Source organism: Macaca nemestrina, chromosome 10 (genome assembly GCF_043159975.1).
Source record: "Macaca nemestrina isolate mMacNem1 chromosome 10, mMacNem.hap1, whole genome shotgun sequence".
NCBI classification, from domain to species: Eukaryota; Metazoa; Chordata; class Mammalia; order Primates; family Cercopithecidae; genus Macaca; species Macaca nemestrina.
This window is the reverse complement of record NC_092134.1, coordinates 38157887-38173962: the sequence shown is the minus strand read 5'-3', so window position 1 is coordinate 38173962 and position 16076 is coordinate 38157887. Positions and strand designations below refer to the sequence as shown.

The following is a 16076-nucleotide window of genomic DNA, read 5'->3' as shown; positions in this document are numbered from 1 at the left end:
ACCCCATCTCTACTAAAAATACAAAAATTAGCCAGGCATGGTGGCACATGCCTGTGGTCCCAGATACTCGGAAGGCTGAGGTGGGAGGATCACCTGAGCCAGGGAGGGGGAGGTTGCAGTGAGCCGAGATCACCCTTCTGGACTCCAGCCTGGGTGACAGAGTGAGACCCTATCTCAGAAAAATAAATAAAATTGTTAAAATTTTGGATCTTTGCTTATGGTTCCACCAAGATCATTAAGATATGATGATAATAATACTAATGTCTACCATATGTCAGATGCTTTACCTAACAAGTCTAAGGAAGATTTAATCATCCCGTGTTACAGATGAGGAAACTGAGTTCCTTTTAGGAGGTGACAGTTGCCCAATGCTACGTGGCTAAGCTCTGGGATGGTCCTAGGTCAGTCCAGCTCTAGAGGCGAATCTCTTTCCAATCTGTCATACTGCTTCCCTGCCTCAACAGTGCTGGAGAGAAGAACATATCTGTTCAGGATGTTTGTTAATCAAATAGAACTCTAACAACTGAGTGTTCTAAAATAATTATTGAGTCCACAGCCACACCACCCTGAATGTGCCCAATCTCGTCTAAAATAATGATTGACTCATAAATTATATAAATGTGCCATACAGCTGGACAAACAAGTTAACTTACTAGATTTTTAAATGTACTCCAAAAATAGAGTAGACACACTTGCGGTGTGTACGGGAAGTGCCAATTCTAGGATCCTAAAAGAAATCTCAACATCAAACTCAATAGCAAATACAGACAAACAAGAAATGAGGGCAAGGCAGCCATTACTCAGTCAAACGTAGGGGAGAAACTTTGCTTTAAGTGACCACAAGAGAAAATGTGAGAGTGAAATCTTAGTTCTTCACCAGTGGAAAATTAGGTAAGGGTTTTAATTTAGGGTTGTGGGGGCTGGGTGTGTGGAGACCGTAAGGGAGCTGGGACAAGCACAGCTGTGTGACAAATATTAATGGCTATCACAATTCTCAAACTGAGAAATTCAGGTCAGCCTGCAGGGCAAGCTGCCTCCAAATGCAACAGCCTTTTATATGGCTGACTACTTCTTCCACAAGTCATTTTTTTGTTTTTTCACTTAGTTCAAGTTGGAATTAATGGTTCTAGTGATTTGCGTTGCCTTTGATGAAATTCTTAACATTACAAATTTATTAATCCTACCTACAAAGAGATAGCTTTTCAAAAATGAGAAAATAGTTTTTCATGTAAGTTAATATTTAAATGTCAAATGAGGATCCAGGTTTTCTTGCATGTAATTTTTCCATCCCCTTTGTATTGCTTTGAAAACAGTATCATAAAGCACCTAAAATTGTGAGGCTGATGCTTACCCTTATTTAGTGACATAAAGATGACTGCCAATTTTTTTTTTTTTTTTTAGCAATTTTATTGTGGCTCAAAGTTCCAAGTCCAGGCTGCATGCAGGCAAATCTGTAAATCTGACTTCTTTGTAACTGGAATCAGGTAGAGCCATCACTTACAGAAATTTTGAAGACCGGGATATATCCTCCAATGCACATGCAGAGTTTCATCCATTTCAACACAAAGTTTTTATATGCATCCATTTCAACACAAAGGTTTTAAATAAAGCTATTTATTAGCTTATAGTAATAAATCCTGGCAAACACTACTGGTTCATAATATGCCTAGAGTTATGAATCAGAAGATTCATAATCAGGCCTACATCTAATAAGAAAGATGGCTGGCCGGGCGCAGTGGCTCACGCCTATAATCTTAGCACTTTGGGAGGCCGAGGCAGGTGGATGACCTGAAGTTGGGAGTTCAAGACCAACCTGGCCAACATGGCAAAACCCTGTCTCTATAAAAATACAAAATTAGCTGGGCGTGGTGACAAGTGTCTGTAATCCCAGCTACTTGGGAGGCTGAGGCAGGAGAATCACTTGAACTGGGAGGTGGAGGTTGCAATGAGCTGGGATCACACCACTGCACTCCAGCCTGGGTGACAGAGTGAGACTCTGTCAAAAAAAAAAAAGAAAGTGAGAGAGAGAGAGAGAGGCAAAGCAAAGCAAAGCAAAGCAAGCAAACTTGGGCAACATAGCAAGAGCTTGTCTCTACAAAAAAACTTAAAAACTAGCTGGGCATGGTGGTGATTGCCTGGAAGGCTGAGGTGGGAGAACTACTTGAGCCCAGGAGGTCGAGGCTGCAGAGAATCGTGATTGCACCACTGCACTCCAGCCCTGGCAACAGAGTGAGAACCTGTCTCTGGAAAAACAAAACAAAACAAAACAAACAAAACGGAGAGGAAAGGAAAGGAGGAGGGGGTAGGGGGATAAAAAAGAAAGGAAAGGAAAGGGGAAAAGGGAAACGAAAGGAAAATGAAGAAAGAAAGGAAGATAGTACACAGCAGTAATAAATTTTATTACTAGAGGAGAAGTAATAAAGTCATAAGGATGCTGTATCAGCGAGGACATTCAGCTACAAGTGGAAGAAGCGTAAGTCAATACAGATTCTAAGTCAAGCTACAAGAAAATAGGGAAATTTACTGGTTCATATCATTAAAGAGTGGAAATGAAATGTACTTCAGGCACAGGTAGAACCAGGTTCTCAGACACCAGACATCGGCCTGGAAAAAAACTTTTCTGGCCGGGCATGGTGGCTCACGCCTGTAATCCCAGTACTTGGAGAGGCTGGGGCGGGTGATCACTTGAGGTCAGGAGTTGGAGACCAGCCTGGCCAACATGGTGAAACCCCGTCTTTACTAAAAATACAAAAATGAGCCAGGCACGGTGGCATGCATCTGTAATCCCAGCAACTTGGGAGGCTGAGGCAGGATAATCGCTTGAACCCAGGAGACGGAGGTTGCAGTGAGCCGAGATTGCACCACTGCACTCCAGTCTGGGCGACAGAGTGAGACTCAGTCTAAAAACAAAAAGCATACACAGACATTACCTTCCTGGAGCCAGGGCTGATAAATATGGCTCCATTACTATGTTCGTACGATGTGACCGCATTTCATACTATGAGTGCTTGGCACCAGGGTATGAATTAACTTGTATTTGAGAAGAATGTTAGGCACAGGACTTTTCCATTCATAGAAGGATGACTTAAAGCAGGGATATAGACCAAGGGGTCTTTGCAAGCTGATCACACAAGTGATTGCAAACCCTTGAAATGATCACCAATTTTCTGGAAACACAGCATGACATCATGGTAATTAGTGTACTTTTTTCCCTGTAAAAATTGGTCAATGAAACTTTAGAAATTTCCTATTTGCATGTTTAGGTGTTATTTCCCACAAGAAATCTTACTTTCTGAAACTTCAGAATTTACTGTTCTGGGCTGCTGCTGTTTAATTTCAGTCACTATTTCACCTCCAACAAAAATTACTATTATTTTTGAGACAGAGTGTTACTCTGTGGCCCAGGCTAGAGTGCAGTGGTGTGATCTCAGCTCACTGCAGCCTCCACCTCCCAGATTCAGGCGATTCTCCTACCTTAGCCTCCTCAGTAGCTGGGCCTGTGCTGCCGCGCATGGCTAATTTTTGTATTTTCAGTAGAGATGGTTTTTCGCCATGTTGGCCAGGTTGATCTCGAACTCCTGACCTCAGGTGATCTGCCTGCCTCAGCCTCCCAAACTGCTGGGATTGTAGGCGTTAGCCACCGTGCCCAGCCCTAAATCTAATCAATACAGTTTTGCTTCATTATATCTACACGTAGAGTGCCTTTATAGGTGGACAGTGGGTGTTCAGTAAAAGCTCAATACAGAGATTCTTTACTGGAGTAATTTTGTTCAGGCCTTTTCCCAAAAAGTAACAATAAGTACTATGAATAAAATAATACAAGGAAGTTCATATAAATAAACAGTAATAGGAAGTTCCTGAGGAAGCTACTGTAGATTAGATGACACAGAACATTCTGTTGAGGAGGTGATACTTGTAAAGTAAGATATGAATGATACCAAAAAAAGGAGCAACACAAAGACGTTAATATTCTAGGCAGAAGGAAGAGCAAGTGCAAAGACCCAAGACAAGAATGAATCCAGTCTTTGAAGATTAGACAGAGGCTTGTGTGGCTGACATATAGTGGGTGATGGAGGGAGAAACGAGAGGTGATATCTGAGAGGTAGGTCAATAAGACACATCATAAACACAAGCAGGGACTCCCACAGACAGTTCCATTGCCTTTTTTTTTTTTTTTTTTTTTTTTTTTTTTTTTTTTTTTAGACAGGAGTTTCACTCTTGTTGCCCAGGCTGGAGTACAATGGCACAATCTTGGCTCACTGCAACCTCCACCTCCTGGATTCAAGTGATTCTCCTGTCTCAGCCTCCCAAGTAGCTGGGATTACAGGCGCATGCCACCACGCCTGACTAATTTTTGTATTTTTAGTAGAGCCAGGGTTTCATCATATTGGTCAGGCTGGTCTCGAGCTCCTGACCTCAGGTGATCCATCTGCCTCGGCCCCAAAAAGCGCTAGATTACAGACGTGAGCCACCGAGCCTCTTTTCTGTGAAGTGAGTTTCTCCGCCATGGACACTGTCCTACATATGACAAGGCAGAAAGCATTCTAATCCCATGAATGTTGATGTTGGCCAAGGCATGATAGGCAGGGAAAACAGACTCAAATTCAGAATCAGTACCTATTCCCACAAAAACAAAGCATCTCTCCCTCCAATATGGAAGAAGTCCAATGAAATGAACTTGCTGCAATGATGTTACTGGGCTTAGATGTGTGTTTTCTGTTGGGATCTTCGAGAAGCAGGCACTGAGACAAAGATTTGTTCTCAGAAGGTGATCTCAGTAATCATCTGGCTACTTTGTTCTAAATCTTTTTGGATTACAGATCCAAGCCTCAAGGTTCATTTGCCAAGCCCTTCCCAAAACTTTTGCACAAATCTTCCATGTTGCTGTTTTCAATCTCTGACTATCTAGCCAGTGACTGGTTACGGTTATAGATCCTCACCTCAGATCATGTTTCCCTGAAGTCAAAGTACATGATAAAAGGCAGTGCTTGGAATTTTGCCTACAAATTGAGATTTGCCCTCAACTGTCCTTCAAGACCACCCCAAATATACACAGTACGTTTCTAGCTGATAGCGCCTATTGTTCACGGTATCTGTAAACCGGGTTTGGCTTTTTTCCATTCTCAGTTAACTGGACAATAACGCTCCACAAAGGTAAAGGGACAGATTGGTAGGGGCAAGGTATGGGAATAGAGTAGTTAAAGGCACAGAGTCAGGAGAAAATGTTCATACAAAGAAAATGTGTCTTCATGACCTGTCTGGTCCCACCTGCTAGGTGATGGAGTGCTGCTGGAAATGGTCAACTTTATGAGTAGGTGTATTAAATAGCAGCTGGTGCCCCCACAGTCTCCAACATCCCCAGTAGCAAATTGAACCGTTTCTCAAAAGGAAAATAGTAATCTTCCAGAAGGGGGTATGACCTTGCTCCAAAGTCCTGTGGGCTTCCACTGTGATTCTCCTGGAGAAATTTGTCTCTGACTGCGTTAAGTCTCCCAATCAGCCAGACACTTTGAGAGGGCTGAGCAGCAGAGCTGCTTGGACTGCAGACTGGGCCACCTACAGGGACTAGTTTTGCTCTGCCAGCTTTTCAGGTCATCAGGCAAATAAATACGTGCAAAACACCTGTATGTTATATGCTGTCTCAAAAATCCAGGGCTAAAAAAGCCAAAACAACACACTGAATACAGTATGTCTTGAAGGCACTGAATTCAACCTGATCCAGCTAAGGGATACTCAGGGGATAGGGCTGCAGTAGACTAGTTTCTTATGACTGAGGAAGAGTTTCAAAAGAACTGGTTTTTGCGTGTTGGTTTCTTTAGCACAGTTGTTCAAAACATTGGCTGCAAATTGAACCATAAGGTGGTGAGGGGAGAAGTTTTAAAAATTACTGATGCCTGGATCCTACCCTCAGAGATGCTGGTCTGATTGCCTGGAATTCTGGATTATAAAAAAGCTAATATGCAGTCAAGGGTGAAGACCATTGTTCTAGTTCCTTCTAGATGTTCCTATACCAACAGCCAGGGTCCCACTCTATCCCTTCATTTTCATATAGGAAAACAAGAAGGTAAGTGAAGTCATACGATTACCCTGCGTTTCACTTATAAACCAAAAGGTATCTGAGACAAGTCTCAATCAATTTAGAAAGTTTATTTTGCTGAGGTTAAGGCTGTGCCTGTGACACAGCTTCAGGGGGTCCTGATGACACGTGCCCAAGTGGTCGGGGTACAGCTTGCTTTTAGACATTTTAGGGAGACGTGAGACACCAATCAGTAGGTGTAACATGCACACTGGTTCCGTCAGGTGAGACGGGACAACGTGAGGTAGGGGCTTCCAGGTCATAAGTAGACAAGAGACAAAAGGCTGCATTCTTTTGAGTTCTTGAGCAGCCTTCCACTGAATACACAGTTTAGTCTGGCTCCGGGAATCTGGATTTTTACATAAACAACAGGGCAGAGGAAGCAATCAGATACACATTTATCTCCGGTGAGCCTCAGAGATGACTTTGAGTTCTGTCTGTCCTTTGTCCACAAGGAATTTCAAGGAGGGAGATATGTAGCTTTTTATCTTTGTAGCTATTAATATCTTATTTAGGGATAAAATGGGGGTCAGGTTTGCCTGACATAGTTCCCAGCCTGACTTTTCCCTTGGCTTAGTGATTTTGGGGTCCCAAGATTTATTTTCCTTTCACACACTTGATGCCTTGAGTTGAGATTTGAGAATCAAGGTTTATTCTCTCTTAAGTCATTCAATGCCCTTGGAAACCACCACCTGACTCCATAATCCTAGCATTAATTTGTTCCATGGTGGCTGCTACCAGTCCCCAGGGGCCTTATCCTCGGGGGCTCGTGGATCCTGGTGACTAAAGGCAACAGCCTGATAAGCTCCTTGATCACTGGAGCTGTGAGCTTTCCATCTGGAATACAGAGAGATGTGGGCCTTTCACCCTACCCAGACACAACCACCAATTCCAAAGATCCCGCATTTCCTTGAAGGTCTTTTGCCTACCTCTGGTACCAATCTGGATATTAAAGACTTTTTTATTGGTAAGCAACAAAAAAAATCTGTGACCCTAGTTAGCTTAAAGAACTAAGAACATATTGGAATAGAGTCTAGGATAGTTTACAGTTTAAAATGAACCATTAAAGAACCAGACTCAGGACGTAGGGTATCTCTGATAACCTCCTTAGAGAGCTTCAATAAAAGTCACCCAGTTCTGATGACTTTCAGCCTTTGTGTCTCTCCATTCAAGTTCCAAGTTCCCATGAGAAAATGTGGCTTGGCTTAGGTCTTCCCATATAACGAGCTATGGTAGTAAGGTAGGGTCCCAAAGCACAAACAGGACCACAGAGGCTGTTTCCAGAAAAGGGAACTGTAAACCAGGCAGCTACCCCAATACAAGTCTACTTCAATCACCATGTTTGGAAGCATCTATTTTGCACCTGGAAAACAACAAAGTGAAGGGCAAAAAGGCACGAAAGACATTGTTTAGTCACACAATTTTAATCTAGTGAATGGTAAATGGTAAAAGAGTAATTACATGAAAAGCTCCATATTTTGCATGTTTCAACTGTTCTTCATTGTCTTTACTTGTAAGGTGTTGAAGGTGGGATCCACTCCTGAATCTTCTTTCTAGTGGTGGAATAAGGTACATATTGTTCTGGGGTGCCACTCACGTTGAATTTATGGTTTGTCCAAATGAATTTACGAGCAGTAAGTGGTTTTGTTGTTGGAGGATCATCAGTCATACTGTGAAGCCACCGATGCCTTGAAGAGGGGAAAAAACCCAAACAGTTATGAAGAGGCAGTACAGCACAGTGGAAGGAAGGTTAAAAAGGTATTTTTTGTTGTTGTTGCTTGGGTTCAAGCCTTAGCTCCAACACTTACTAGCTGAATTCTTCTATGCCTTAGTTTTTTCCATCTGAACATCCCTACTCCTCAGGGATGGTATAAAGATAAAAGGAGATAATATACATAAAGCACATAGAAAAATTCTTGTGTGTGGCAGATACTCAACAAATGTCAGCTACTGTTCTCATTACTGTATTTTTTTCCTTCATTTTCTTTCTTTCTTTTTTTTGGAGACAGGGTCTCACTCTGTCACCCATGCTGGAATGCAGTAGCACTATTATAGCTCATTGCAGCCTCAAACTCCTGGGCTCGTGTGATCCTCCTACCTCAGCCTCCTACGTAGCTGACACTATAAGAGCATGCCACCATGCCTGGCTAACTTTTAGAACATTTTTGTAGAGATAGGATCTCACTATGCTGCCCAGGCTGAACTCAAACTTCTGAGCTCAAGGGATCTTCCTGCTTCAGCCTCCCAAAGTGCTGGGATTATAGGTATGAGCCACCATGCCCGGCCCATTACTGTATCTTATCAAATCTGACACTATCCATTTTCAGACATGCCATTATTTTATCTACCTCTAAGAAAGAAAGATGCTACCAAATATATTATGGCACACTACTGATTATAACATGTATCCTAAGTTTAGATGTGCAAACGTATTTTAGAATTGACAAAAATACAGTATTACTATTAGGTGCTAGAGGTCAATTCTGGATTTTCGGTACGCTCAGGTTACTCTGGCTCATGAAGGTCTAGTTTAAAATCCATGAGGCTCCTGCTGAGAAGAGTCTCTGATGCATTGTAAATTCAAGCATGTCAGTGTAAACACTAGAGAATATGCAACTTGTTATATTAAAAGATTAAATCAGGGCCAGGCACAGTGGCTCATGTCTATAATCCCAGCACTTTGGCTAGGATGAGGTGGGAGGATCACTTGAGGCCAGAAGTTCAGGACCAGCCTGGGCAACATAGTGAGACCCAGTCTTAAAAAAAAAGTTACAACGACCCCCAATTCACAAATATTTCAGTCGTAAGTGCTTAACAATTTAAGAGGATATGTTCCAGAAATCAGACCTAAAAGCCGGATACCTGGAGGTGAAAGGGAAGAGACCAGCGATACTGCTGCTAACGACAGGGAAAGGAGGAATCAAAGTTTGTGGGACAGAGTTCGATCAAGCAGGAAGCTAAGCTGAGGGGTTTACATGGGAAAGAAGGGAAGAGAGAATTTGTCCCAGCCTCTAAGACCTGGAGCTCACAAGACAGAGACGACCCTGTTGGGGGGGGCGGGGAAAAATGAGAGGCCCGTCACAGAACTGCAGCCCCGGGGTGGGGAAAAGGTGATTATCTAGCTGCAGAGAAAAGGACAAGAGGAGGATGTTTCAGTGGAATAACTAGAACTAAAGCTAATGAGAAACATTTTTGTTGCTATGTAAACCTAGGAATATTTGCTAGCAGTAATTGATAGATATAGATAGGTAATTGGCTAAAAACCAGTCTGAATACAGATAAAATATGATTACAGTTGCTATATTTATATCGAAAGATAATTGTTTCATGATCGGCTTATACAATGAAGAATGCAGAAAGCTGTACAAGCTAGGTCAGTGTCTGTCTTACATCCTTTAAAGGAAGCTGGGGATTAGTGAAAGTGACCTGGGCCAATAAACTGTAACCATGCATATGAGCACACGAGCGCTGAAGCCCTTGTGAGACGATGGTGGTGAGCCAGGCTCCACTAACCACTCAGAGGGATTAGCTGTTAAAGTCAAGGCTGTCACTTATCAAGGGGCTTTATGTGAGCTTATGACATAGCAGAAATACTTAACTTTTATCTTGTTGAGTCAGCTTAACTAAAGAAAAATTTTATTCAAAAAATTGCTATCAAGACTCCTGAAGGTTAAAATGATATTTAAGGAACCACAGTCCCAAGCTTATGCCTATTCTGTTACTTAAGTGAGGAACTGAAGAGCTCATGGAGAAATGGAAAATGCTCCAAAAAAGTAAAAAATAATTTTTATCACAATACACAAAATCTGAAAATATTTATCCCGGCAAGGCTACATGCAAGAATCAGGGAATTAATAAATAATAAACTATACCCATTATAGCAGTTTATAAAGAATTATAAGAAAAAGGGATATGTTTATAGTCTGCTAGGCAAATATAACCCTTGTTATTTTATTATTAAATAAGGGGTAAATAAATCATATCTTTCAGACTGCCACATCAGAGAGTTTTACTTGCAAAACAGACTCTTAGCTGGGTCCTTTTTCTTTTTCTTTTTTTTTAGACAGTCTTGCTCTGTGGCGCAGGCTGGAGTGCAGTGGCGATATCTTGGCTCACTGCAACCTCCACCTCCTGGGCTCAAGTGATTCTCCTGCCTCAGCCTCCTGAGTAGCTGGGATTATAGGCGCATGCCACCACGCTGGGCTAATTTTTTTTATTTTTAGTAGAGATGAAGTTTCACCATGTTGTTCAGGCTGGTCTTGAACTCCTGGCCTCCAGTGATTTGCCCGCCTCGGCCTCCCAAAGTGCTAAGATTAAGGCGTAAGCCACTGCGCCTGGCCAGAGATACTGACTTTTAAGTTATTTTTTAAAATTTGGCCAGGTGCAGTGGCTCACGCCTGTAATCCCAGCACTTTGGGAGGCTGAGGCAGGCGGATCAGGTCAGCAGATCGAGACCATCCTGGCTAACACAGTGGAACCCTGTCTCTACTAAAAATACAAAAAATTAACCGGGCATGGTGGTGGGCGCCTGTAGTCCCAGCTACTCGAGAGGCTGAGGCAGGAGAATGGCACGAACCCGGGAGGTGGAGCTTGCAGTGAGCCGAGATCGTGCCACTGCTCCAGCCTGGGTGACAGAGCAACACTCCGTCTCAAAATATTTTTTTGTAGAGATGGGATCTTTATGTTGCCAGGCAGGCTGGTCTCAAACTCCTGGTCTCAAGCAATCCTCTTCTCTAAACTTTCCAAGGTGCTGGGATTACAGGCTGGCTTCTGACCGTATTGTTCATGTTTCAGATATTTTCACTTAGTATCACTGAGACTAGAAATGCCAAAGATTTTATTTATTTATTTATTTATTTATTTATTTATTTTTGAGACAGTGTCTCGCTCTGTCACCCAGGCTGGAGTACAATGGTACAATCTTGGCTCAGTGCAACCTCTGCCTCCTGGGTTGAAGCAATTCAGCCTCCCGATTACAGGTGCACGCCACCACACCTGGCTAATTTTTGTATTTTTAGTAGAGACGAGGTTTCACCATGTTGTCCAGGATGGTCTCAAACTCCTGGGCTTGAGGGATCTGCCTGCCTCAGTCTTCCAAAGTGCTGGGATTACAGGTGTGTGCCACCGCACCTGGCCTAGAAATGCCAAAGATTTTTCAATTTTTCAAAAAATAAATACGAAAGACTAAGGAAAAACTCCAGAATGTTTTATGAAGTAAAAATATTCATCATACTAAAACTATTACTCCATCTCACTTTAGTTTATGAGATATTCTCACACATACTGCTCTTTCACTTATTTAACACTCATCAAACTATTCTAAAGTCTAGGAAACAGGATTAAAATGACTTTCCCAAGGTCCCACATGATGTATATTACAGAGCTGAGGCTTGAACACAGCCTTCTAATGGTTGAATCAAGAACCTTTTGATTAGAAATTTAACTTTCAATCAATAGATGAAACTGGGTTGGGATTATGGTATCCACAAAACCCCTGGATCCATCTAACCCCAGGATGGGATTGATACATTTAACAAATTTAAAAAACAAACATGGTTCATTATAAGACGGCAATTCAAACCTTGTTAGCACACTAACTATTATTTAATTAAGTGCAATCTGAATGAAAATCCCAATGGGGTTCTTCTTAGAGTTTCACAATATGATTGTAAGCTTCAGTTAAAGTTTATCCAAGAAAATTTTGAAAACTCAGAACAATCAGAAAGGCTGGCACTGGCATTATCAGACATTAAATTAATGTCTCAAACATTAGAATGCTATGGCAACTGACACAAAAGTACCATAAGAAAGTAGAAAAACCCCCAAACAGACTAAAATGTATATAAGGTGAAACTGGCATTTCAAATCATTGAGGAAAGTAAAAATTTCTCAACAAATTATGCTAGGATGATTTTGTTGGGAAACAAAAAAACACCATAAGGTATAAGTTGAGAGGAGTGTAAAAAAAGATAAACAAACAAAACAAAAGAAAAAAAAAAGTTAGATTTCCCAAGTCATCAATGATTCCAGATAGATTAATAATGCTCAGGACCAGGCACAGTGACTCACACCTGTTATCCCACGGGAGGCCAAAGCAGGAGGATCACTTGAGGTCAAGACCAGCCTGGGCAGCATAGTGAGATCCCCATCTCAACAAAATAATTTTTGAAAATTTAGCCAGGCATAGTGGCACCTGTAGTCCCAGCTACTCAGGAAGCTGAGGTGGGAGAATTGCTTGAACCCAGGAAACATAGGCTACGGTGAGCCATGTCCTGCCACTGCACTCCAGCCTGAACAACAGAGCAAGACTCTGTTTCTAAATAAATAAATACATACATAAAAATAATAATCTCAGATACGAAAAGAGTATTTATAATCACAGAATATATTGATATTCAGATAATATGAAGATTCACTTGTAAAATTAATGTCAAAGGTAAAAAGCCATAAAAAGAAAAAAGTTGATAGATCTTACTATGTAAAAATTGAAAAAAGTGTAAAACATTGATGAAAGACATTGAAGAGGACACCAAAAAATGGAAATATATTCCAAGTTAATGGATTGGAAGAATCCATATTGGTAAAATGTCCATACTACCCAAAGCAATCTACAGATTCAATGCAATCCCTATCAAAATACCAATCACTTCCTTCACAAAAATAGAAAAAAAACCCACAAAACCCAGTCCTAAAACATATATGGAACCACAAAAGACCCAGAATAGCCAAAGCTGTCCTAAGCAAAGAGAACAAAACTGGAGAAGTCAAATTACACTGACTTCAAATTACACTACAGAGCGGCCGGGTTTGGTAGCTCATGCCTTAATCCCAGCACTTTAGGAGGCTGAGGTGGGTGGATCACTTGAGGTCAGGGGTTTGAGATCAGCCTGGCCAACATGGTGAAACCCCATCTCTACTAAAAAATACAAAAATCAGTGAGTGTGGTGGCACATGCCTCTAATCCCAGCTACTCAGGAGGCTGAGGCAGGAGAATCGCTTGAACCCAGGAGGTGGACATTGCAGTGAGCTGAGATGGTGCCACTGCACTCCAGCCTGGACAATAAGCAAGACTCCATCTCAAAAAAAAAAAAAAAAAAAAAAAGAGTCTTAAAAAAAATAACAGAGCTATGTTAATCAAAACAGCATTTTCACCAAAGGTGCCAAGAACATACACTGGGGAAAAGGTAGTCTCTTCTGGGAAAACTGGATATCCATATGCAGAAAAACGAAACTAGATTCCTATCTTTTGCTGTATTTTACAAAAATCAAATCAAAATGGATTAAAGACTTAAATCTAAGACCTTGAACTATGAAACTACTACAAGAAAACATTGGGGAAACTCTCCAGGAAATTGGTCTGGATAAAAATTTCTTGAGTAATAACCTGCAAGCACAGACAACCAGAGAAAAAAATGGGCAAATGAAATCACATCAAGTAAAAAGCTTCTGCACAGCAAAGGAAACAATCATCAAAGTGAAGAGACAACCCACAGAATGAGAGAAAATATTTGCAAATTACCCATCTAACAAGGGATTAATAACCAGATTATATAAGGAGCTCAAACAACTCTACAGGAAAAAATCTAATAATCTGATTTAAAAATGGGAAAAAGATTTGAAAAGACATTTCTCAAAAGAAGACAAACAAATGGCAAACAGACATGAAAAAGTGTTCAACATCACTGATCATCAGATAAATGCAAATCAAACTTAAAATGAGACTACTCTGGGCACACTGCCTATGGGGTAGCTCTGGTCCACAAGGAGCAGTAAAAAAAAACCTACAATGAGATACTATCTCATCCCAGTTAAAATGGCTTTTATACAAAAGACAGGCAATAATAAATGCTGGCAAAGATGTGGCGAAAAGAGAACCCTCATGCACTGTTGGTGGGAATGTAAATTAGTACAACCATTATGGAGAACAGTTTGGAAGTTCCTCAAAAAACTAAAAATTGAGCTACCATATGATCCAGCAATCCTGCTGCTGGGTATAACCTAAAAGAAAGGAAATCAGTATAGTGAAGAGACTTTTGCACTCCCATGTTTGTTGCCCCATTGTTCACAATAGCCAAAATTTGGAAGCAACCTAAGTGTCCATCAACAGATGGATCTGTAGAGAAAATGTGATACTTAATACAATGGGGTACTATTCAGCCATAAAAAAGAACAATATCCTGTCATTAGTAACAACATGGATGGAACCGGAGATCATTATGTTAAGTGAAGTAAGCCAGGTACTGAAAGACAAACATTGCATGTTCTTGTTTATCTGTGACACCTAAAAATCAAAACAGTTGAACTCATGGAGATAGAGAGTAGAAGAATGATCACCAGAGGCTGGGAAGAGTAGTGGGGTTGGCCGGGCGCGGTGGCTCAAGCCTGTAATCCCAGCACTTTGGGAGGCCGAGACGGGCGGATCACGAGGTCAGGAGATCGAGACCATCCTGGCTAATATGGTGAAACCCCGTCTCTACTAAAAATACAAAAAACTAGCCGGGCGAGGTGGTGGGCGCCTGTAGTCCCAGCTACTCGGGAGGCTGAGGCAGGAGAATGGCGTAAACCCGGGAGGCGGAGCTTGCAGTGAGCTGAGATCCGGCCACTGCACTCCAGCCTGGGCGACAAAGCGAGACTCCGTCTCAAAAAAAAAAAAAAAAGAGTAGTGGGGTTGGGTTAGGGATGAGGAGGAGGTGGGGATAGTTAATGGGCATAAAAAAAAATAGTCAGAAAGAATGAATAAGACCTAGTACTTGATAGCACAACATGATGACTATAGTCTATAATAATTTAATTGTACATTTTTTAACAAGTAAAAGAGTATAATTCGATTGTATGTAACACAAAGGACAAATGCTTGAAGGGATGGGTACCCCATTTTCCATGATGTGATGATCACACATTACATGCCTGTATCAAAACATCTCACCCCATAAATATATACAACTACTATGTACCCCCAAAATTAAGCTTTTTAAAAATTGAAATGTCTATGTCCTAAAACACTATAAACAGGATTAAAGGTTAAAAGAAACAGGAGAAAATATTTGTAATATGCAGAAAAAAAGGTTCATTTATCATTACAAATTAGAGAAAGTCAAATATCCCATAGAAAACTGATAAAAAATATTGAGATGTCAACAAAGAAAAAAATTATAGGAGCAAACAATGAAGTTTAATCAAGGCAATGCCCATTAAAACAAGGTAAAATTTTTTACTTGCTAAATTGGCAAAGATTTAAAAAACCCAGAATCAGTGAACTTAAAGAGAAATCAATACTCATATAGTATTGAATATATTTATCCTGAGAATATAAATTGGTATAGCCCTTCTAGAGGGCAATTTGGCAGCAGGTATCAAAAACTTATAAAACATGTATACTCCTGGTGGATCCATTTCCATTTAAGGAAATGAGGATATGGATAAATACTCAAGTACAAGAATATTTATCAGAGTTTTATTTATAACAATGAAAGAATGGAAAGAACAAAACCAAAAATAAAGGGAATAGCTCATGGCATATCCATATGATGGGAAGACTAAGGCATTATTAAAAATTATGCTATAGAGAATATTTTGGCTAGGTATGGTGCCTCACACCTGTAATCCTAGCACTTCTGGAGGCCAAGGCGGGAGGATAGCTTGAGGCCATGAGTTCGAGACCAGCCTGGTCAACATAATGAGACCCCATGTCTACAAAAAATGCAAAAATTAGCCAGGCATAGTGACAGGCACCTGTAGTCCTAGCTACTTGGGAGGCTGAGGCAGCGATCACATGAGCTCAGGAGTTCAAGGCTGCAGAAAGCCATGATGGTGCCTGGATGGGAAGGGGGGTGGGGAAGGCGGGATTCCATTTCTAAGAAAAAAAAAGAAAGAATATTTTATGACTTGAGAAAATGTTCACCATATATAAGTTTTTTAAAAGCAGGTTATTTGCCTAATTTATTTAATACTTATATATAGCATTTGTAAGTCATGGGCACTAATCTATACACTTTACAAA

General features: G+C 41.0%; 1 protein-coding gene across 1 annotated transcript in view; it reads right to left on the bottom strand.

Moving 5' to 3' along the window:
• Positions 1-7481: 7481 nt before the first annotated feature.
• LOC105483684 (NADH:ubiquinone oxidoreductase subunit A12) overlaps positions 7482-16076 on the bottom strand; it is a 43081-nt gene continuing 34486 nt past the window's right edge. The window contains exon 4 of the mRNA XM_011744667.2: positions 7482-7764. Within this exon, the coding sequence (XP_011742969.2) occupies positions 7584-7764 (181 nt within the window). The 3' untranslated portion in view covers positions 7482-7583. The remainder of the gene's footprint in view (positions 7765-16076) is intronic.